At 42.7% G+C, this 23,288-nt stretch overlaps 1 protein-coding gene across 2 annotated transcripts in view; it reads left to right on the top strand.

Moving 5' to 3' along the window:
• Positions 1 to 23,288, top strand: part of MID2 (midline 2) — a 140,054-nt gene that overhangs the window by 18,001 nt on the left and 98,765 nt on the right. For both annotated transcript variants that reach the window (XM_088151561.1, XM_007422648.3), the window contains exon 2: positions 12,610 to 13,331. In XM_088151561.1, the coding sequence (XP_088007687.1) occupies positions 12,666 to 13,331 (666 nt within the window). In that variant the 5' untranslated portion in view covers positions 12,610 to 12,665. The remainder of the gene's footprint in view (positions 1 to 12,609; positions 13,332 to 23,288) is intronic.

The following is a 23,288-nucleotide window of genomic DNA, read 5'->3' as shown; positions in this document are numbered from 1 at the left end:
TCCCCTCCAGAAGTTGCTGACCTGTACCTATCAATATCTGGGCCCAATGTCCAGGTTGGTTGTGGCTGCTGGGATTTGTAGTGCTAGGACTTCTGAAAAGCTCTAGATTTTTCTTTCTTCATTAGAAGCTCTTGAGAACTTTGGGACAGCTCCCGCAGGTGCTTCAGAAGTGCTTCGAGTTTCAGGTTTTAATGTGGCAGATGAGAAAAATGAATAAGCATATGACTGGAGGGAAATCATATTAATAACTATATTTGGTTTTAATGAAATGTAAATAAAAGCAAGTTAGTTACCATCCTGGACCAGCCCTTCCTTTTTAGGGAGTGTCCTCTGGCTTGGCTTTATTGGCCAAGCTGCCCCAGAAAAAGGGGTTGGTCTTGATGAAAAGGTTCAGTTTATCCAGATTTATTGTAATTGTCCCTTGCATTGAAACCTTTTAAGATGTGTTGACAAACTATGCTGGATACCTTATTTTTACAAGGGAGTTAATTTTAGGCTGGAACCATTAATTAATAACATTCTTTGGTCTTGGCCCCACCCTTTTTTGGAGTGTAGCTTCTGGCAAGTATAGACATCTACATAGACATCTTCCAAATATGTTTGCAAATATGCATGCTTGCACTCCTAGATTTGTGTTACGTGCATTTTTTTTCCAGGGGATCTCCTATATTGGTGTCCACTGGAATTGATAACCCTAGACTGCCAAAAGGGGATGCTTGGCCTGAACAGGATTTCTCTTTGTGTTTCTGTTATCTTTTTCTTGTCTGTTCCTCCTTATCCCATCAGGTAAATATAGTATTAGCCAAAATATTTCATTGATAGGACTCCCAAGCCAAAAAAGGATTTTGTGACATACTGGGTGGGATGGCAGATGAAACACCATTGAGAGAATGGTTGGCTAGCTCAAGCAACCCATCATGCCAAGTTATGGTTTGTTTAACCATGCTGACTGTAAAAAAGCCATGATTGACTGGGTTCCTATCACATTAAGCCATAAAGCACCAAGGTTGGGTTAATGGAACTTCATCCAGCATGTGCTCACTAGACCATGTGTTGTGAGAACTTTATTTTTACCTGATTTACGATTGAAGGGCAATTTGGGATGAGGAAGGAGAAGAAGAGGAGGAGGAGGGGAGGAGGAGGAAGAGAACAGGAGAAGGAGAAGAAGAGGAGGAGAAGAAGAGGAAGAGGAGAAGAGGAGGAGAAGAAGAGGAGGAAGAGGAAGAAGAAGAAGAATTCTTTTGAACAATGTTCAGCCTATTTTAGGCTTTCATTCCAGGTTTTGTCATTTCCCTATCACAACCCTGCTGCTGAGGTAGCGATTAGGATTACAGAATTATTGGGGGATGGTAAAAAGAAGAAAGAAGGATTTAGGTCTGCACATGACCCCCGAGCCTCTTCTGCTTCAGATACTTCAAAGCATTTCGTATACGTCATCCCAGTCTTTATTGCAGCAACTCTCTAAGTCGGGCTGCTGTTGTTATGCTTCTCTTGCGGAGACGGGGATACAGCAAACAAGGTTAGTTGCGTAAGGCTCCCGGCTGCTCGTAGCAAAGGGCCTCTGGCACTACAAAGGGGGAAAAGAGATTTCAGGCCAGACGTGCAAGCAAGTGTGGAAGAAGCAGGATTCTCTTATTTGCAAAGGGATGCAAATGAGGAAAGAGCCATCAGGAGTCAAAAGCAAAAGGAAAAAACGTCTCCGATCAGCTGTTGGAACCATGTTTCAGAATGTACAAAGGCTTCTGACAGGTCCCCCGGGGAACGGTTGAGAGGGAATGGAAAATTTAAAGGCAGACTAAGCAACGGTGCCCCGGATTGTCATGATCTGCAGTCTGCTTTCTGTTCTGGGAGATATTGATAAATGTTTATTATTTTCCTGGTGTGTATTTTGGCAAACTTTTCCTGCCCAAAGCTGTGCGCTGTTTATCGGCTGGAGTCAGACAGTATCGGCATTCATCGCCTTCCACTGACAGTCTCTGTCCTGTTTCCCCATCTAGGGAATTGGATTGGTGAGGTCATGGAAAGGGCCCGGAGCAGTGAAAGGTTGGACGTGAAATTGCTGCTGCTGTGTGGGAAGGATGGCTGGGCAGCTGGGTGATTCCGAAATCCTGGATGGGGGGACACCAGAGTAGGGCATTTTGGGGTGTCTTCTTTGGAGGGTCATACCTTGTGGCTTTTGTAGCATCCTTTGAGTTAGGCTGCCGCAGAGATGTGGGAGAATGTCTTTCCGTTTTGGAACTTGATCAGAAGGTATTGCATTTCCCAAATCAATAGGCAAGCTGGAACACAGTTATCCTTGCTGCAGGTCTCCCAACAAATAACTGTGCATTGATGAGAAGAAGAAGAAGAAGAAGAAGAAGAAGAAGAAGAAGAAGAAGAAGAAGAAGAAGAAGAAGAAGAAGAAGAAGAAGAAGAAGAAGAAGAAGAAGAAGAAGAAGAAGAAGAAGAAGAAGAAGAAAGGAGGAGGAGGAGGAGGAGGAGGAGGAGGAGGAGGAGGAGGAATGCATGTTAATGAGAAGAGATATAATCATTAAAAGATAATGATAGTGTATTCTAGAGCAGCGTTTCTCAACCTTGGCAGCTTTCAGATGTGTGGACTTCAACTCCCAGAACTCCCCAGCCAGCCTTACTGGCTGGGGAATTCTGGGAGTTGAAATCCACACATCTGAAAGCTGCCAAGATTGAGGAACCCTGTCCTAGAGATAGGTATATTGGGGGAAATGCACTTCTTTCATGAATTATCACCCAGATTTCTTTTTTTAAAGAAGGCATTGAACCTGCAGGAATGGAACAGGACAAGTTTCAGATTGGGAGGAAAAGTGGAATTGAGAGGAACTGCAGTGAGAAGATTTGACAGCTCCTAACAGCGTCTCCCATCACCCTCATTGGGCAAGGGCTATGATGGGAGTTACAGTTCAAGACTTTTGGAAGACACCAGATTGGAAAAAGCTGATGGAGGGACTGTTCCATCAACAGGCTCTGAAACTTTGGATGAAAAAACTTCAAAGGAGACATAGCTTAGTATGAGCCTTTGGGGAGCTGTTGACAGCAGACAGTATGGACTCAGTATCGCTTAGTGGTGCTCGAATTGCAGGGTGGCATCATGTTGTCGATCCAGAACGGCTTAATCCTACTTTGAAACTCTATGCCCCATGTGGCTTCCTTCCCAGGTGGATATTCCTGGGGTGGGGTGGGGGAATATCACCCAACCAATTCAGAAACCGAAAAGGAAGATGTGCTCTTTTCACAGAGGTACATATTCATCCTGCCCTGATTCTCCTCCCTCCCTGTGATCATCTCCCCTCCTCGTTGCTCCACTGTGGCTTTAAGATGCTTTCCCTCATCAGGGTTTTGCTGCGGTTGATCTCTGGTGTGTCTTGCACATGTCCCAGCCTTGTAAGACTTGTTAATATTTTATCGTTTTGATATACAGGGAATTAATTACTGTCAACAGAGCAGATTTTAATCTAATCAGCTATTCTGCACACGGCATCCATTGCAGACATCAAAGTCAGCATCAAAGAGCTCAGAATGAAAGCACTCGCCGTGCTTTCTAAGCAATGCACAACCCGTTTGCAACGATACCTGCCCAGTGGCTATCCTCCGGCATGCCCTGTTTCTCTGCCCTTGCCCAACTCCTGGACTTTTGAGAGGCGTTTCCAGTACTAATGGTGCTCACATAGCCTGGCAGGGTTAGCAGTTTCACAGGAAAAAACTAGTGTACAACACCAACTCAGTTCATGCCCATTTGAACCTGCCTTTGCTTTATCACTGCTGTATTTTAATTGATTTGCCAGCTCTCAGCAGTGCATGGATGAAACAGACCGGACTCTTGACTTGCTTTGGTTCACCAAACCTATTTAGAAGTTGCTTTAATATCTTGCTTTCCCTCCAGGAACACCATCTCCTTAGCTGGATTCTCCTAACAGTTCCGCAAGGAAGTTTGGGCTGAAAGATAGCTGGCTTGGTCCTTGGGTTGTGGAAACCAGCTGTTGCAGTTTATAAACCATAATTTATAGTTTAGCATGTGGCATGAATCCAACTGATTGAAGATGATTGGTAAAGAAGACTCAGGTAGGGACCACCAGCCCAAAGTTACCTAGAGAACTTTATGGTTGTGTAGATCTGAACTTGGTCTTTCCCAGTCCCAACTGATCACTAATCCATGGGTAGGTCCATGTAATGTCCTATAGATTTTTTAGATTGCAAGTCTCTACTCTTTGCTACTGGTGATGCTGGCTGACAGAATTTCCAAAAGCCTGAAAGGTGATGAATTGTGTGCCACCATGCTGGAATGGCTCATTCAAAGTTGGATACCTAGTGGACAAGGCAGGAAATCTGAATTGCCTCTGCCATTGTCCCTCTGATTTCATGACACTCAGCCAACTGTGCACACATCCCAGGCTGGAAATACACTGGTAGTAACAGAGGCCTTAATTGCAAAATGCTTTAATTGGGGTTATTGTTTTTGGAAACTAGTAGTTGAGAATAGCAGCCAGCTGTTGACTGGGCTTTGTTACAGAGGACTTGTGACTCCTAGGTTGCCACTAGCACAACTAGCAGGCATACATCAAAGTATTAGATATATTAAATGGTTTGGAAACAGTCTCCGTTATGAGCCTGGTATGGGGATCTTCCAAAGAGAAGGTTCTCTCTGTCCCTGCAGACATGGGGGAAACTCAGGATAGATGGCTGTGCACAGATTTTTCCAGAAGCTGTATGCCTCATATCCTCTGTTGCTGTTGTCCTTCCACCCATGGGTAAAACAGCCTCTTATTGGAATAAACCAGAAATAGGCAATTTTGGTCTGGAGCACCTTTTGCAATGTTGAGGCATGTGGTACTAGGGTGGGCATGACCGGTGTGGCAAAGCATCTTCTCCTCCCCAGGAACAAAAGCCCCTTTTGTTCTCACCCCCAGACTGCTCCCTACTGGACATGTCCATGAAGCAGAAGCCAGAATAGACACACCATGGTTCAGAAGCTCAACTGAACCATTCCAGCTGGGTCACCTATTGGCTCAACTGAAACTGGAACAACTTGGGTTTTGGCTGAAACAAATCCCAGATGGGTTGTTCAGGGTGAGAAGGGCAAGGCTGATGAACCTTGATCCTCTCTCCCTTCCTCCTCTCCTCTGCATGGTCTTTGCACCAGTTTGCCTCCTGGTCTTCCCAGTACCTCTCTTGTCCTTTGCAATTGCTACGCTTGAATTTGAGCATGGCACAACCCAGCCAACCTTCTGGATCGTCTCCCTGATCATCCCAACCCTTCTTTCCACTCACTTTCTCTCTGTTGCTGCCATTGCTGGCTTTTCCCTCTGCTGTTGGAATATTCCTACTGCAGTCTAGAAATGACCACCTAAATCTGGCTGTTTGCATTTACCTACAAATAAATATGTTATATTTTGCAGCATATTGGCTGATGAATCTCCTCCTTTCCCTTCCCCTCTCAAATGGGACAGGGAGCAGGTGGACACCAAGCCATCTGGAGGCTCAGAAATGACTTGGCTGACATGAGATAGTCATTTGGCCTCTTAAGTTGACTTTAAGTACTGGGTTCCAGCAATTTTCTAATTGTTCTCAACCTATTGCCACTTTGGGGGAAGGATTTTTAATTTGCTCTTACCGTTTTTTAAAGTACAGGTGAACTCTAGTAGGTTATTATGTTGTGACTTTTTTCTTTTCAAAATTTGACTCTTAGATATCTGGAAAAAAACCCGAATTATTTGAAGTAGCACCTCTGTCGCTATGCTCAGGTCTTAAGTCCAGCCTCTGAAATTGTGTTCATAGACTAGCCTTCAAGATCAATTGTATTTGGGAAAATTAAAGGCAGAACCTTCTTGACCATGGCTTCATTTGCAAGGAGTTCTTCTCCAAAGCTCCATTTGCATTACTTTTAAAACCCATGTTGAAAACCCATTTCTTTCATGCAGCTTTTGGTTGAGAAGCTCAGGGATTTTTTGATTATTTGAGTAGTTTATATGGCAGTGGGATTTACATTGTTCCCCTCCTCCTGCCTTTCTAATCATTTAAATTGTTTTTTGTATGAACGTGTTGAGCCGTGTGATCGTTTTTTTAGACTGCTGTTTTAGTGTTCCAGTTTTACTGGAACAAGATGTTTTAGTTTTACCTTTTTTTAATGCCTGTAAGCTGTCTTGGCAGAATTCTCCACCCGCCTTCAAAGAGCAGGCTATGAGTACTCAAAATAAACAAACTAGTGATCTTAACTAATTGCTCCTGAACTGTTGCAACCACCAGTTATTAAAAGGAAAGCGTTTCTGTTTTTAACCCCAACTTCCCCTATTAACTGAATGTTCTCCCTATTTGCCACGTTAAAGGGAAAAAATGCAGGAGCTTACAAGTTCCCCTTTTGGCCCTTCAATATCCCTCCCTCCCATTGACTGAAAAACTTGGCTCTGCTCACTCTGGTAATGTGGTGATGTCACCACCAACTATAATAGCAACTCTTAGAGGCCAAATAATTAAAAAAACAAAACAACAACATCTCTAGAAGTAAGAAAGCTGCCCATTTTTTGGTCTAGCACAGTGTTTCTCAACCTTAGCAACTTGAAGAACTTGAAGAATTTTGGGAGTTGAAATCCACACATCTTCAAGTTGCCAAGGTTGAGAAATACTGGTCTAGGAGAACTGGAATTGTGCCAAGGAATCTTTGGCAAAGAAGCCAACCTTTGGAGGGCACCTTCTGTTGCCTTTTGAAGAAGTCCTCTCCCTGCATTCTTGAAAGAAAATAGGGCACAGGGGGTCTCTGTCCCTTGAGACTAGAGCAGTGTTTCTCAACCTTGGCAACTTGAAGATGTGTGGAATTCAACTCCCAGAGTTGGCTGGGGAACTCTGGGAGTTGAAGTCCACACATCTTCAAGCTGCCAAGGTTGAGAAACCCTGGACTAGAGTGTCTGCTTCAATAGCTGCCCAGAAACCAGCACAAATTCTTCCCAAGCTTTGTGGTTGTTGCTCCCCTTGGTTGTGTTTTCTCAATCCCTTGCTTGTATTTATCAGATGTTGAGGAGTTGGGTCCTTGATCCTATAGATCACACAGCTTAACAACAGGGACTGTTGGCCCATTTGGTTAGATTATTTACAATACATGCCTTCCTGGCATCTGGCTGCTAGCTTTGGTGCCGTGGATGAATAAGGAGATGAGAATTCAGTCAGTACCCCCTAAATAGAAGAGGGTACTTCTCTTTTAATTGGGGTTTTCCCCTGGTAGCACAGGTGAAAAAACTGGGGCCAAATGCAGTCACCAGGGTTAGAAGTTAAGGTTTTGAAGCCAATAAACTAGCCTCAGCTCCTGCAAAAGCAGTTTAGGTAACTTGAGACTCCACTTTAAACTGGAATTTGTACTGTTTTGTATCCTTCAAAATGTGACAAGCCAACCCCCTCTGTTTGGGCTCACTTGTTTATTCTGTATCTTTCCCCACCAACTTATACAAACAATATTCTGAAATCGTGTGAGTTTTGTTTCTTGACTGTTACCTTGGCAGTCTCTTGGAAGGGATTCTTCCATCCAATTTTTTTTTTTTTAAATCCGCAAATCGGAAAGGATCTTGGGGGGAGTCAAAGACCAGGTTAGAACTTCCCTTCTCATCTTACGTTTGCATGAGAAAGATGGACAAGCTTTCAATCCACCTTCACTATGATGGAGTACAGCCTGGGATCAAGTTTACGACTTCATCTTTGCCAGTGAGAAATTGGCCTTACACCTTGTGGAGATATGCCATCTCTCTTCTGTCAACTGGAGAAGATTTAGGAGATCCTAGCTTCTTGTGCAGTGTTAGGAAGAAAAAAAAGATGAAAGTCAGGAGAAAGGCAGTAGCTTGCGGGCAGAACACTCATGTCCCCGATGTCCCTTTTTGCAGCTTCTGGAGCCCTCTCTGACCATGACAGTTCAACATTGGTATGATTTCCTGCCAATGTGGGACCCCCCCAAATCTCACCCCCCCAAATATAATCACCCCACTCACTGTAGCTCTTAGGTGCAAGATGCCCCCCTCCCAAAAATTTAGCCACCATGACATATATACAATAGATCCCAATTTAATTTTTGGAATCTACAGCTGAGGCTGAGAAGTACTTCTTAAAATAATGGTGAATCCCAGCCGGTCTCAGATAGCATAGAACTGGATGGAGCAAGAGTCCAGCTTGATATAAGGCAACTTTCAGTGTCTTAAAGAATTATTGTAGTTCACAGATAGAATTCATGCAAAAAATTTCAGATGTGTCCAGTAAGGTCAGAGAAGGACATCTTTCTGAAGAACTCTCTTCTTCCTTCCTTGTTCAAATATTTGTCATTGTTCCATGATGGAGTGAATTCTGATGGTTCTTTATATGACACACTCTTTTCCCCAGCCCCTAAAAACTTGGGTTAATTGAATGAATGGATAAGGGAGTATCCAGGTGGCAATATCTTCCCACATGGTTTGTTGTATAATGTCAACTTGAATGGGGAAGTAGTTCCTTGAAAAAGCAGAAAGGCAACCAAGGCTGTAAGACTTGTCAGACCAGCAGGCATTAGTTGGGTGTTGTAGATGTGAGTCTCCATGAATCAACTCCTAATGCTCTTTGCCTTTGGGTTTAGGGTGTGCAGAAGGGCCTTTTCTCTTCACAACTTCCCATTTCAGTCATTCTCTACTACTCTAAAAATATGAAGTCTTTGATATCTTCAGGGATCATGGATGAATAGAGTTCTTCAAAGCCCAACACCATGGGTGGCTCCAAACGTAGTACAATACAGTACACACTATTTTTAATAAAATCAGGTGAGCTCCTCACATTATCCCTTACACTGTCTAGTTGGTGACTCTGTTCTCTGAAGGAGGGAAATGAAGGGGGGAGAGAAATTGGAAGCCCTTGAAACATGTGCATTGGGACCCAGGTCTTGCACACAGCTAGCAGGAACATTGCTGGTGAAGCCTGAGAGAAAGGCCCATACCCCAAAGGGACTGCAGGTCAAAAGTAGGGCTCCAGCTTTGCATGCAGATAGCATGGTTATTTATTATAACATGGTTCTAGATCTAGAAATATTTGGAAAGGTTCTTGTGTAGAACATAACCTTGTGCAATCTACAATCCACCATATAAATAGCTGTAACCAATTATACCTACGTTTAAACAACAGCCTTATCAATCAGATAACAATGCACATTGGTAAGTGTTCCTATAAACTGCAGATGAGTTGGATTTCAACTCCTAGTATCCCTATACAGCACAGCAAATGATCCTGTGGGTTGAAGTCCGTATCTACAGAGCACCAGATTGGAGAAATATGATTGATAGGACATGGGAGAATTAGAAGGTCCTGTAATGATGGTTGCAGTGGCAGGGTAGATCTAAGTGGAAAAACTTGTCCTTTCAGTTCCCCTTTAGTTCTACTGTACCTTGACTTCTGGTTCTTTGGGATTCCCCAACCAAAAGGATCATGTACCAAGGCATGGAAAAAAGGGGATTCTCAGGAGCTCTATCAGGCAGAAGGCATAAGTTCCAAACTTAGATACGTTTGATTGCGTTCACACACTGCTGTAAGCTGTATAATGTTGTTAGTTTATCATGGTGCATGAGGCTACTCTTTATGGCTTAATATAGCATCTGAACTGGCTTGTTACAAACTATAGCTTAAAATTCTTGGTTACGTCTATGTGTGAAAACAGCCCTCTTCATTTGTCCTTTGCTTGTTTCCATCCACTGGCCCTCATTGTTGGCTTTTGCACAAATGGCAACGTTGGAGGAAATGATCTTGCTGTCTAATTTTTGCTGTGCTGTCAGTTTCCTTCCTCAACTGAAGGTTTTACTCCTGTCCACTGCCCTGCTTTACCCCTCACCCCGAGTGCAAATCCTATTTCAATCTATTCATTATGGCTTTGTGTCTCTGGTAGAGCAATAAGTATCATCCTGCCATGCAGTGAGAAATTTGAAGACGTTCCACCACCATATTACAGTTTTATTCGATAGATGGCCTTGACAGTATCTGTTTTATAGTTTGCCTGACTATATAGCACTGTGATGGGTCTGACAACATGCCATTAAGCGCTGATGGCTTACACATGCAGACTTAGACTCTTGTGATCAGCTGGTCACTATCTGGTGCAGGGATAAAATTGGATTTGCGCATTTCAGGAGGAGGAAAAGTCAGAGAGCATCTCCCCACCCTTTATTGTATTCATCTGAACTGTTTTAAAGTGTGTGAGAAGGTTCCTTATGTATGTGCTCCAACCTTTCCCAATCTGGCTGTGGCTGATGGGTATGCTGATCCAACTCATCTGCAGGGCCCAGCTTGGAGAAGGAGTGAAGGGTGTGGGCAAAGGCAGCAGAGTTAAACCAGATCAAAAAGGCCAATACTGCTTCAGGTGCCCAACCGATGGCCTTGCCTGTTGCCTCTTTAAAGCTGCCACCAAATTGTAGCACTGAATATGGGGGAAGGGGGAGAATAATTGACTACAGGATGAGCGATTGTATTGACAAGTTCTGTTATTTAATTCAAATGGAATTCAGTTACATTCAGCCAGATTTTGTCTACACCTCTGCATTCTGTGCATGCATGACCCCTTGCATGCTTTCTAAAAACTGGGTATAAACCAGAAAAAAGCTGTTGACTCCTGATTTAAATCATCATTGGATGTATTAACTCAAAGCAAAGCGAACTGGAACATGGAGGGTTCATCCTTTTGAATCTTATCAGGAGCAATTGTTAAGAAGAGAAAATCTGTTGAGAGCCAACAAGCGGCTTTGCTGTGGTAGGGAAGGGTGGCTGGCTGGCTGGCTGTAAAAAAACAAACAAACCTCACACTAATACTGGAATTCAACTTAAAGTTGGAAAGGGATTTAGAACTAACTCATAACTCTCCGCTGATAAGGTCTTAGCTAGCAGTGAAGTGTCCTTATAAGCAAAAAGTATAGGATTACTTTTCAGTATAAACTTAGTGTAAGCTCTGTTTTGGAATAAAATCTAGGACAAGTGTAACTCATCAACAGTTAGATGGAAATTAGCATTCCCCATCTTTGTTCTTTATAGATATTCCATGATATCATCACAGAAAGTTTCTGCAGACTGCTGCATAAACTAGGGGTCAGTAACAATGGAGCAGAACTCATAATTCCCCTAATGGGGCTTGTAGACCCTTTCAGTGAAAATATAAAAGAGTTGAATGTTTATGAGAGTGCGAGATCTTGTGATCTGTTGTTGGTCTTGTTTGGAAGAGTGGATAAGAATGCCAAATATCCCTTGAGATTGCATGATTAAATCCAGGGAAAGTTAATGCTTGATTTTAAAAGCATACTGAAATGTTCTTAAATGTCCTTTCCCCTGAGGTGAGGCTGGCTCCAACTCTGTTGACCTTCCAGAAGGCCCTCAAAACGAGGTTTTGTCAACTGGCCTGGGGATTCCATAATAGAATGGAGCCTGCTAGATGGTTACGTGGTGGTTGACTGAATGCACTCTCTGTACGGGTTTTTTTGCCATTTTGTTTTTTATCTTTTTAATTTATTTTGGTTGCTTTTTTAATGGGTTTTTATCTATTTGGATTGCTTTATTGTGTACGCCGCCCAGAGTCACTATGTGAGATAGGCAGCTATGTGAATGTGATAAAACAGACAGACAAATAAATAAATGTATGTGGACTGACATTTAGTTTCCATCTTGGCTCTACCTAATTTTGGGAGTGTGGTTCTCAAAAGAGTCCTCGGCCCCGAAATTTGCGTGACCTTGTTCTAGATCATCTTGACAAATTAAGAATCAGATGATTCCCATCAGTTTTGTTAAGAAACAAATGTGAAATGCTGATCTTCAACAACAGTGTAACATGTCCCTGGTGTGATGGAGGAGTATAAAATTATATGTAGTGTAAAGAAATGCTAGAACCTGCCATCATGTGATGAAAGTAAAAGATAGGCAGTTTAGGATGGATAAAAGAAATACTATTTCATTAAATACATGGTTAAATGATAAACTCTGCTACATGACACATACTGTTGGCTATGGATGCTTTAGAGGAAGGTTAGACAAATTATGGAGGATGAAATTAACAATGGCTATCATGATGGCAATGTATTATCTCCTATAACAGGTAACATATACCAGTTGTGGATAAACACGTGTCCAACTTGTGGATTTCCTCCTGCCAATTTGGAGCAAGGTTACAAACTAGTTAAACTTTGCTGTGGTCAAACAGGTTCTTCTTATGGTAGGCATTGAATTTGGGCAGTTACGCTCCACCACTGAGTTACAAACCTTGGCTCAAAGATAGGAGTGAGTGAATAAGTGAGCAAGTGCAATTCAGAATATGCTTTTTTAGTACGTTCACTAATGGGAGATGATGACTCTTGAGTATGTGGGGGAAATCTTCACTGATTTCAAGTTGGGATGGGTAGTTCTGCTAGAGGATGCTGCAGAGATAAAACTGGTGGACTTCCATAAATTCATGTCAGGCTTGGAATCTTAGACTTGGTTGTAGAGAAGCCCAGATTTTAAGGCAGTCTGGGAGTAGTCTTATCCAACTATTTCAGGGATGTTGCAGAACTCCAAATGCTGCTCCAAGATAGGGTGGGAAATGCCTGACTTTAAATATTTTTCTTTCTCTCTGTGCCCCATTTTCTTTTGCAGATGACTGACCTGCTCCTCTCGTTTTTAATCCTGAAGCCAGATTGTTTTAACTAAAGATGGAAACACTGGAGTCGGAACTGACTTGTCCAATTTGTTTAGAGTTGTTCGAAGACCCTCTTCTTCTGCCGTGTGCTCACAGCCTGTGCTTTAGCTGCGCCCACCGCATTTTGGTCTCCAGCTGCTCCTCCGGTGAGAACCTTGAACCCATCACTGCCTTCCAGTGCCCCACTTGCCGACATGTCATCTCCCTTAACCATCGGGGCCTAGAAGGCCTTAAACGCAATGTGACCTTGCAGAATATCATTGACCGCTTCCAGAAGGCCTCTCTGAGTGGGCCCAGTTCCCCCAGTGAGAACTATCGTGAGCGGCCCTATCGCCACAGCCCGACCATGTCGACAGTGGGAGACCGGATAGCTTGCCAGTTCTGCGAGCAGGACCCTCCCCGCGACGCCGTCAAGACCTGCATTACTTGCGAGGTGTCCTACTGTGACCGCTGTCTGCGGGCCACCCACCCCAACAAGAAGCCATTCACCAGCCACCGGCTGGTGGAGCCTGTGCCGGACGCTCACTTCCGGGGGCTGACATGCCTTGAGCACGAAAATGAGAAGGTGAACATGTACTGTGTGGCTGATGACCAGCTCATCTGTGCCTTATGCAAACTGGTGGGGCGGCACCGGGATCACCAAGTGGCGTCCCTGAGTGACCGGTTTGAGAAGCTCAAGGTAAGTAGAGGTGGGCAGGTGAAGCAGGGGTGGGGGCCATGTTAAAAGGTCCAGATCGTATTTTTTTGTAACGAGGTAGAATTTGGATATAATCCAGCCTCAGTTTTGAAGGTGATGAGGAACAGCAAAATGGACATAATTTGGATTGAATCATTGTAATAAAACATCTTTCATTCTCTCTGACTTTTATTTGGGCTTAAATCAACATTCTTACTAAAGGGAGGGACTTTTTTGGGGGTGGGGGAGATTGTTACAATCCTGTGATTGTGTCCCCCAGACTGACCAGGATCCAGGGTGAATGAGGATTGACAAAATTGGGGGTGTAGTTTTTGGGTAATGCAGTGCTTTGTATTCCAAGGGAAAAAGGTGCTTCAGAACACATAGGGTCTTCAGGTAGCAGATGTTGGTGACTCTTTAAAGCAGCTGCATCTTGTTCTGTCCTCAACAGCTGCAGAGCTATTCTGCAAAAAGATATTACCAGAAGATACTATCTGTACGTCCACATGTGCAGCATCTTTCTCTTCATATCTTCATCTCTGTGCTGCACAGCTGGAGTAGTTTGAAAACAGCTGTATCTTGATCTTCTACATCAGACTGTTTGGTCCATCTGCCTTGCTCACTGCTTTTCCTGGCAGTGGATCTCAAGGGTTTCAGGCTGCAGTGTTTCTTATCACATATTCCAGAACAGGGCAACTGCTGAACGGCTGGAAGATACAACTCAGCCTCCCAAACTTCTGGAGGGTTGCATGAAACCATTGGGTGACACAGTGACCATGGGAAAGAGGTATTAATGATATTTTTGGTGTGCAGGATTTGGATGGTAATGGAAGCAGGAGGCTGGTGGAGAGACACGCCTGACATACCCACCCCTAAAGTTCACCTTCCTCAAACTTGAGATATACCGTGAAATTGCACCACTGAAATTTAGCTATTTTGTTGCTGAATTTTAGTGACGCAGTCTTGGGGTGCTGGTAAGCCACCTGCTGCCTATGGGTGATGAGTTGTTCACCTCAATCTAGTGGCTGACTGTTCCTTTTAATAGGAGCGTTCTTACTCAACAGGGGACACGTTGTATCACAGAGTTTTGTCTCAATAATGAACACTGATGAATCATTGACTCAATCCACTTAGTATTGTCTATTCTGATTAATAGTTTATTTTCTCCCCCCTACCTGTCTTTTAATGGAGATGCAGGAATCAAATTAGTAGCCCCCGGTCCTTCCTGGCACTGAAAGTGGGTGGTAGTTATAAACTGCTTTTCAGGGAAGCGAGAAGGGTCATTCAGCCTTGCATTCTTACATGCTAATCAGTTCTGTGAATCAGCTCTTGGATTATCCAGCAAAGAATCTTGCCTACCAAAATACGCTGGACCACCTTTGCAGGTTGCTTTGGTGAATGAAGAGCTGTTCTTTTCTTGGGGATGGTACTAGATTCTGGCTAGATGTGACCAGTGTTAGCACTGCAGGCTGGTAGTGAAGAAGGCTTGAGCGCTCTTAAAGGTTTTAGTTATATGTCTTGTGGGAGTTATACCAGAACCACAAGACAAACAAGTTCAAGGTTTTGAGCTTAGTCACTCCTCCTTTGTGGATTGGCAGGGTCAATTCTGGGCCAGTTTTGTAAGATCTAACCATAAAACACAGAGTAAGCCTCCAGGCTCTGAAAGTCAGCAAATGTGTCATTTGTGCTAAAAACTGCAGAAGAACTGGTATTTACCGAAGTGATGTGTGGTCTGCTGCATAGGGACATGATGGAATAAAACTGAACTGCAGAGAAAGGATCCAGAGGAAACTGGGGTGGGTAGGACTGTAGATGTTACCATGCCATCTTTGTTTAGAAAGGAAGGAAGAAAGGTTTATAGAACTAAATCTGTATCTTAAATTATTGGCCTAGGTGAGGCTCACTAGCATCTCTTCTAGGTGATGCATCACCGTCCATGGTGAACCAAGAAGAATGAATAACCTCTGGAATTCATTGCCACAGGATGCCACAGTCAAAGACAGCTTAGCAAGGACAAAAGATTCTGTTTAACGCCTTTACTTGTGATGAATGAGACCGGTGTGCAAATCCAGAGATAAGCAGAAGGTTGAGATTGTTTGTTATCACTTTGACTGTGAGCTTCCTTGAATGTTTGCACAGTTTATCTTGGCTTATATTACTCCCAGTTTCCTTTGCTGACCAACATGTTGGTCCTGCAAGGAATAGGCTTAACATCTGCTTATGTTTATTTTAGCACCCATCGATCTCTTAAGCTGTTCAGAGCAGAGCTTTCTTGATCCTCTTGCTAACCATCCATTGAAATACTGGGATGGGTGGGTGAGTAGATACCAGTTTTTTCTAGTAAAGGGAATAGGCTTGTTTAGAATTTTCCCTCCCCCTTACCTGTTGACCCTTCATATTTTTAGTAGGTCTACTTGCTTGCTGTTGGACCCTGGACAAGATTTAGCATGATTGCAATTCCTGTATGAGAAAGGAATAGTAGCAGGCTTGAACCAATGTCCTAGAGAGAAACTCCTTGTCTTGAAACTTATTTTCAGAGGCTCTTGGTGACCACTTGTATAAAAAGACCAGATTGGATGTCAGCTAATCAACCTTCTTCCCTCAGTCCCTTTTTATGGCCTTGGAAAGACTAACCTTACACAGTTGAAATTCAAAAATAATATTCCAAGTTACTAGGGTCCAATTTCCTGCCATTTTTTTGGAGGGATCAGGAAATGCCAGGAAAAAAGTGTTAAGCTCCTGCCAGACTCCAGTCCTCTATTACTGTCCAAAATAGATGAGTCTCTTTGGAATGTATTTTGTGCTGAGCTAGGAGTGTTGCTCTGTTTGTTAGCTTTTACAATGCAGTGTTGCACATCTTTTAAAGCAGGCTTCCTGTTGCTGATTATTTAATTTTACTATTGTTGGTTTTAACTATTGTTTGAAGCTTCTTTTGTGAACCACCAGAGAACTTGGGCTGTTGTTGGTGTAATGAGCTTAAGTAATAAAAATATTCCCCCATAACTGAAAATATTGCATCTCTTTCCTGAGATCAGGACATGTCATGATGTCATGACACTGTTGCCATAAAACCCTTGGTTGCTTAAAATTATATGTATATATTTTAAAGTGAGACAACTCCCCATGGCTCTCAAAAGGTTGCCCACCCCAGTTTTGTTCCTGACTGGCCTTGTCTCGAGCTGAGCAGAGTCAGGACTGCTTAATTCTTGGAAGGAGACCACCAGAAAGAATTTTGCGGCTGTAGGCTGGAAGGGAAAGTTGAAGAACTTCCTGGAAGAAGAGGATGACAAATTAGTTCCATATTGCTGTCAAAAAAATGTCAAGGATGTGTCACTGAGAGTTGAACTGCACTTGAAGTTAAGGTCACTTTTTAATGAAAGAAGTGGCTAACGATGTGGTATTTTCAAAAATGCGTTGTTTGATGATCTGGGTGGATAGAAAGGTTGTGTTTGAGTGTTTCAAGTAAGGGTGCGTGCTCATTCCTGTAGATATGACATTATGGTACAATTAACCAGGCCTTGCTTGTCTTGATACCTTCCGAGTGAATAATCCTTGGGCAGAGGGGCCAAGAGGCACCTGTTGTTTGCTGCTACTGATTAAAGAATATTCTGTTGGCCCTCTAATGTATTCTTCTCTTTCAGTGGCAGGAGAGCCTCTCTTCATCTTTTAAATCAAGACCATCTTGATCAGAGCTGGCCTGTGAGCAGACCTCCATGCCCAGTTCTTGGGCTTGAATGCTTTCACCACTCACTTTGTTGTAGTCTCGGAAAATCTGCCTCATCTGAAACAAGTTCGCATAGCAGATTCCCAACCAAGATAAAGCAATCTCTGCCCATCTAGATAGATAGAATATAGGTTGTGTGTGTATGTGTGTGTGTGTGTGTTCATGAAAGATAATTTAAACATTTTAAACATGAGTTATAAAGTGAACTTAAAATTAATCAAAGAAAGCAGCAGCTGCGTCTTCATGGTGGAATGACAGTAGATGGCAACTGCCCTTGTTGCCTCTTAATTGGTATCCGAGAGCAGCAGTCGAGGTGCCCATCCTCTGTCCGCAGCAGAGCATGCCTGCAAAGGAGTCCAACTGGTTTCTCCTGGCCAACTTGAAAAGGGAGTTTTGATGGCCAGGATTCAGGAACCTACCCTTTTCCCTGAGGTCCTGCATTTTGTCAATGAAAGAGTAGATGTAAGGGAGGAGACAAGGAGTCTACTCTGTAGGAGGCATCGGAGCCAATCTGTCCTGGTAAGAATCATTCATTAAGGAACTACTTCGTTTTAAATGGGCTGAAGTCTGCTGTGCCACAGTCAAACATCCTGCCCCCCCCCCCCAGCTACTCAGATTTCAGCTGCGCAGGGTAATAAATGTTTTGAGCTGCCTGCCTTGAGGAGAATAGACAACTGATGCCATTTTGAATTGCGAGGCCTTTGACAAACTGGTCTTATGTTTTCAGGGAGGTTTGATGTATTGCTGTCAGTGCTGACAGAGCCAGTGCCTTAGTTTGAAATGTTGTGGAATTTCTATAGACTCTTTTCTAGCGTATTCTTTTTTGACTTTGCACCTGCTCACTTAAGGGCTGTGCATGCTTAAGTGCAAGCGATCCTGGGCCTTAATTGCCCTTTTTTAATTCTAGGTGCAATTTCTCTGACAGTAAGGTGAAGGCATGTGGGCACACGTCTCAGAGATGTTGGCCTGTGTGGTGAGAAATCTGGAGGGTGATCCACCAGATCCAGGTTTGTATCTGTGTCTGTGTGAGGCATATTGGAATATATAGCTCCTTCTTTCTCTCTTTTTAACCAATTGTCAAGGGAGCATATTTCCTCACTTTTCCAGCCCAACCAGACTACTTTCCCAGCCCAGCACCATGTAGTTATTACTGGCAAGATTTTTAGAAGATTGTGACAAATCCTCCATTGAGACTTTCACTGGGGATTTGTTAATGGTCCAAATTTTAAAAACACCTATTTGATTCCATGAAGTAAAGATGAAAAAGAACTAAAGAGAAGAAAAAGGAAGTCCATTAAGAATGCATTTTGTATTACTAGAAACCTAAGAGCAAAACATAACCACAAACTTGTCTGTACTTACAGATCTTTAGAGGAACCCTTCCCCGAGTTTATGTTGGGATTGCAAATGCCATAATTCTCAACCCAGACTCCAGGGATTTCAGAACTGGCAGTTCCAACGCATCTGAAGGATACCGGATTGAGATAGGCTGATTTAGAGTTTGGAATGCACATTTCACAATTTACTAAGTTACAGAAGATTGGGTATCTGTGACCTAGAAGGCGATATGCCACTCTACAAGAGTTTCTAAAAGACCAAAATGAGAAATCTAAAGACAACTAGTTGTGGTTCTTTCATCTCTGGCAAAATTGCTAAAACTGTCAAGGGAGCCAGATCAAAGTTAAGCTGTCTTCAGTTTGATTTTTTCAATTTCAGTCAGTGATTTGGAATTTCAAAGCATTTCTATTTAGTGTCACCTTTAAGTAGCAAAATGCACTTCCTGCAACATTCATGTGGGATTTTAGGCGAACAGGAATGTCATCTGAAGCGTTAAGAAGCATCGTGCACAGTGCTGGGTTTTCATTGCCGATAACAGGGATGTGTGCATTAAAGAGTAATATTTATCTTTCTGTCTACGGTATCTAGAAAACGAATGTACACGTTGCTTAGTTTGTGTGTCAAAGTGCATTAACAAAATGCACATGCAGAAAAGGGATATTTTGCACAGTTTGCACAGATTTATTTCAGTTGAGAGCAAAAAAATGATTTTTTTTTAAAATTGTGTTACAGACAGGCTATTCTGTTCTTTATTCAACAACATCGTTCTAAATATTCTGGTGATAAAAATGGGGCGATATGTTTGATTTAATAGAAGATCCATGATTAATTGGGAAATTAAAAGCCATCATCCATATATTTTTTCATTTGAAGAATTAGATCTTTAACCAACCAGCCACCTGCAAAATTGTCATTGGCGGGGTGAATTGAAAAGTATCTCATCTTGTCTCAGCAAATCTCACTGCAGATGTAAACTGTTTTCAGTTATCTGACTTATTTGTCACTTTCCAGATGAATAAACTCTTTAGCATGGCTCACAAAAATAACTTTCAAACATACAACGGACATACTGATGTTTGTTAACACAAAGTTCACTTTATTGATGGATTGGCTTAGGATATTTGTACAGTGTTCTTCCTACTTTCCACACTAAGTTCTAGCTTTGCAAGAATAAGAGCAGTTTGAAGAAATTAGTGCCCTAAACTACATAAATATAAAACATACGAAGCAGCCCCAGAGATGGAATCCAAGAGGTTTACAATATTTAAAACAGGGATGGAGAAAGACTTAAAGGAAAATTATACATTGAAGACCTTCTTGATAAAGTAAAGCCTTCGCCTAGTTTTGTAGCCTCAAAGCTTGATAATGCAGAATTGGAAGAGAATCTCCAGATCAAATCAGTAGAACTCATTATTGGAGGCTTTTAGTTATCCTTCCCCATCCTGTTTCCTTTCAGATGGCAGAGAATTCAAGAGATGAAGTAGAAGCTAGAGATTCTCCCACCATTTGGGCGCTCAGGTTGAGAAGGCCTTCTGTTTTGTTCCCAGCTAACTTGACAAAGAGACTGAACTTGAAGGTAGATCTTGGGCATCACTGGCTTTGAAGTCAAAGAGTCCACACAGTGCTCATTTGAAGTTACAGCAGCATGCCAGGAACTCTTGGAACCAGGACTTGTGAGGATTATGCTTGGTAATGTCCTGGATCCTGGCATAATAGAGGCTAACTTAGAGCACTGATGACTTAGAATTCTGATCCTGAAGGTGGGAGTATTTGGTTGCAAGGGAAAACTCAACTGAAGTAAGAGATTAGTTAGGAGCAAGTCTTTACTCCTGAGTAGTCCTTCTGTCCTGTTAACTCCTGAGCAGTAACTCTTCCTTTAAGAGCAGTAAAAAAACAAAAACAACCCCCCCCCTTTCATTTGAGCGTGAAATAGCTGATGGAACAATATCTACAGGTGAAACTCGAAAAATTAGAATATCGTGCAAATGTTTATTTATGTCAGTATGGCAACTCAAAAGGTGAAACCAATATATGAGATAGATGCATTACATGCAAAGCGAGATATGTCAAGCCTTACTTTGGTATAATTGTGATGATTATGGTGTACAGCTTATGAAAACCCCAAATTCACAATCTCAGAAAATTAGAATAGTGTGAAAAGGTTCAATATTCTAGGCTCAGTGTCCCATTCTAATCAGCTAATGAATCCATAACACCTGCAAAGGTTCCTGAGCCTTTAAATGGTCTCTCAGGCTGGTTCAGTAGGAATCACAAGCATGGGAAAGACTGCTGACCTGACAGTTGTGCAGAAAACCATTATTGACACCCTCCATAAGGAGGGAAAGCCCCAAAAGGTAATTGCAAAAGAAGTTGGATGTTCCCAAAGTGCTGTATCAAAGCACATCAATAGGAGGTTATGTGGAAGGGAAAAGTGTGGTAGAAAAAGGTGCACAAGCAGCAGGGATGACCGCAGCCTGGAGAGGATTGTCAGGAAAAGGCCATTCAAAAGTGTTGGGGACTTTCACAAGGAGTGGACTGAGGCTGGAGTTAGTGCATCAAGAGCCACCACACACAGACGGATCCTGGACATGGGCTTCAAATATCGTATTCCTCTTGTCAAGCCGCTCCTGAACAACAAACAACATCACAAGTGTCTTACCTGGGCTACAGAAAAAAAGAACTGGTCTGTTGCCCAGTGGTCCAAAGTCCTCTTTTCTGATGAGAGCAACTTTTGCATCTCATTTGGGAACCAAGGACCCAGAGTCTGGAGGAAGAATGGAGAGGCACACAATGCACGATGCTTGAAGGCCAGTGTGAAGTTTCCACAGTCTGTGTTGATTTGGGGAGCCATGTCATCTGCTGGTGTTGGTCCACTGTGCTTCATTAAGTCCAGGGTCAACGCAGCCGTCTACCAGGAGGTTTTGGAGCACTTCATGCTTCCTTCCGCAGACGAGCTTTATGGCGATGCTGACTTCATTTTCCAGCAGGACTTGGCACCTGCCCACACTGCCAAAAGTACCAAAACCTGGTTCAATGACCATGGGATTACTGTGCTTGATTGGCCAGCAAACTCGCCTGACCTGAACCCCATAGAGAATCTATGGGGCATTGCCAAGAGAAAGATGAGGGACATGAGACCAAACAATGCAGCGGAACTGAAGGCTGCTATTGAAGCATCCTGGTCTTCCATAACACCTCAGCAGTGCCACAGGCTGATAGCATCCATCCCACGCAGCATTGTGGCAGTCATTGCTGCAAAAGGGGCCCAAACCAAGTACTGAGTACATATGCATGCTTATACTTTGCAGAGGTCCGATATTGTTCTATTTCCAATCCTTGTATTATTGATGTCATGTAATATTCTAATTTTCTGAGATTGTGAATTTGGGGTTTTCATAAGCTGTACGCCATAATCATCACAATTATACCAAAGTAAGGCTTGACATATCTCGCTTTGCATATAATGCGTCTATCTCATATATTGGTTTCACCTTTTGAGTTGCCTTACTGTCATAAATGAACATTTGCATGATATTCTAATTTTTCGAGTTTCACCTGTAAATCTTACTGTTGCATCCTACTTGCCTAGTTCCTGACTGAACATTTTCTAACCATAACCTTAGATTATGTTTTTTTGACGACTGCCTGGAGCTGTTGGCCTGATCATGGTGTTTCTTTGGTCACTGATCTCTGGACTATCTCTCCTCCACTTTCTACAGCCCAAGATAGATTGACAATGGTGGTCATCCAACTTGTGATTTTTGCCCCTGCGTTTACTAGCTTGAGCAATGCCTAAAACAGGATCCAACTGAAAGTTCTTGAGATGCCCTTCAGGCCTCTTCTTTCCATTCTTGGTGGAATTTCCTTCTTTCATTTTTACTCTGGCAGAGGCCATTCTTCCTTTAAGACTTCAGCCTCTAAAGGTAGGATATACCCATCATCCTCACCTTCAGCGGGTAGCGCATTCTCAAGTGGCATTGTTAATTACAAAGAAATACTATATTTGGCCTTCTCTTCTTCTTGACTGTTCTACAATAAATGAAACATTTATTGTGCAATTGCCCTGTCTCAAATACAGATGTTTACAGAAGATCTGTCCTGGCATTCATCCTCCCTTTGCAACCTCCCTATTTCTTCCTTACCATATTTCTCTGTTTTTATTTTCTTACTGTAAAACAAATTCCATTAAGGAGAGGAGAGATAAAAGAGCAGCCAGACAATCTTTGACAGAGAGCCAGCTGTGCAATCATGGCGTCTGCTAGAGTGATATTCCAGGATTTCTTGAAGAGCTCAGAGCAGTTTATATGAGGATCACCATTCATGATTCTGAACATGATTCAGCCCTTCTATCTGGGCATTTGGAGAAGGCTTGAGTCATGTAAAAGGAGTGTGGGCCAGATGACAAGCCTTCTTTATAATGGCCCCACGTTGTGGAACACTGTATGGCTGGAGATATGCCTGGACTCTCTGTCATTCTGTGAGGCAACTCAGTAGGTCTTTGGCCTTTATTATGAGTTTAGGGTGGTGGAGCTTTTAATGGTACATTGTGGGTTTTTTTTTCTTTTTTACACTACCCAGAATCTTTGAGTTTGGCCAGGAGAAATGTTTTAAAACTGATAAATAAAAATTTTATCTCCACAACAACCACCCTTTGAAGTTGGTCAGGCCAAGTCCAGTGTACCCTGCATGAGATTCCATGGCTGTGGCTGGACTTCAGTAAGCAAAATGGCTGTAGTTTATTCCTGGTTTGGTAATATGCCTTTGGGGAATGTTTGCTTTGTTTTGAAGTCTTGCTTTGTCCTGCAGAGAAGATTTTTGTAATTTGGAGGTTTCCAGTTGAGTCTTTTTGTAATCTAATCAGCAGTGCTTGCCTTCACAAAGCCCCCATTTCTCTCTTT

The sequence above is a fragment of the Python bivittatus genome, unplaced genomic scaffold, assembly GCF_059951505.1.
Source record: "Python bivittatus isolate LINGU-HERP-01145 unplaced genomic scaffold, Pbiv_v1 ctg000670_np1212, whole genome shotgun sequence".
In the NCBI taxonomy this organism is placed as follows: Eukaryota; Metazoa; Chordata; class Lepidosauria; order Squamata; family Pythonidae; genus Python; species Python bivittatus.
The sequence above is the reverse complement of the archived record's forward strand: the minus strand, read 5'-3'. Positions and strand labels throughout refer to the sequence as shown.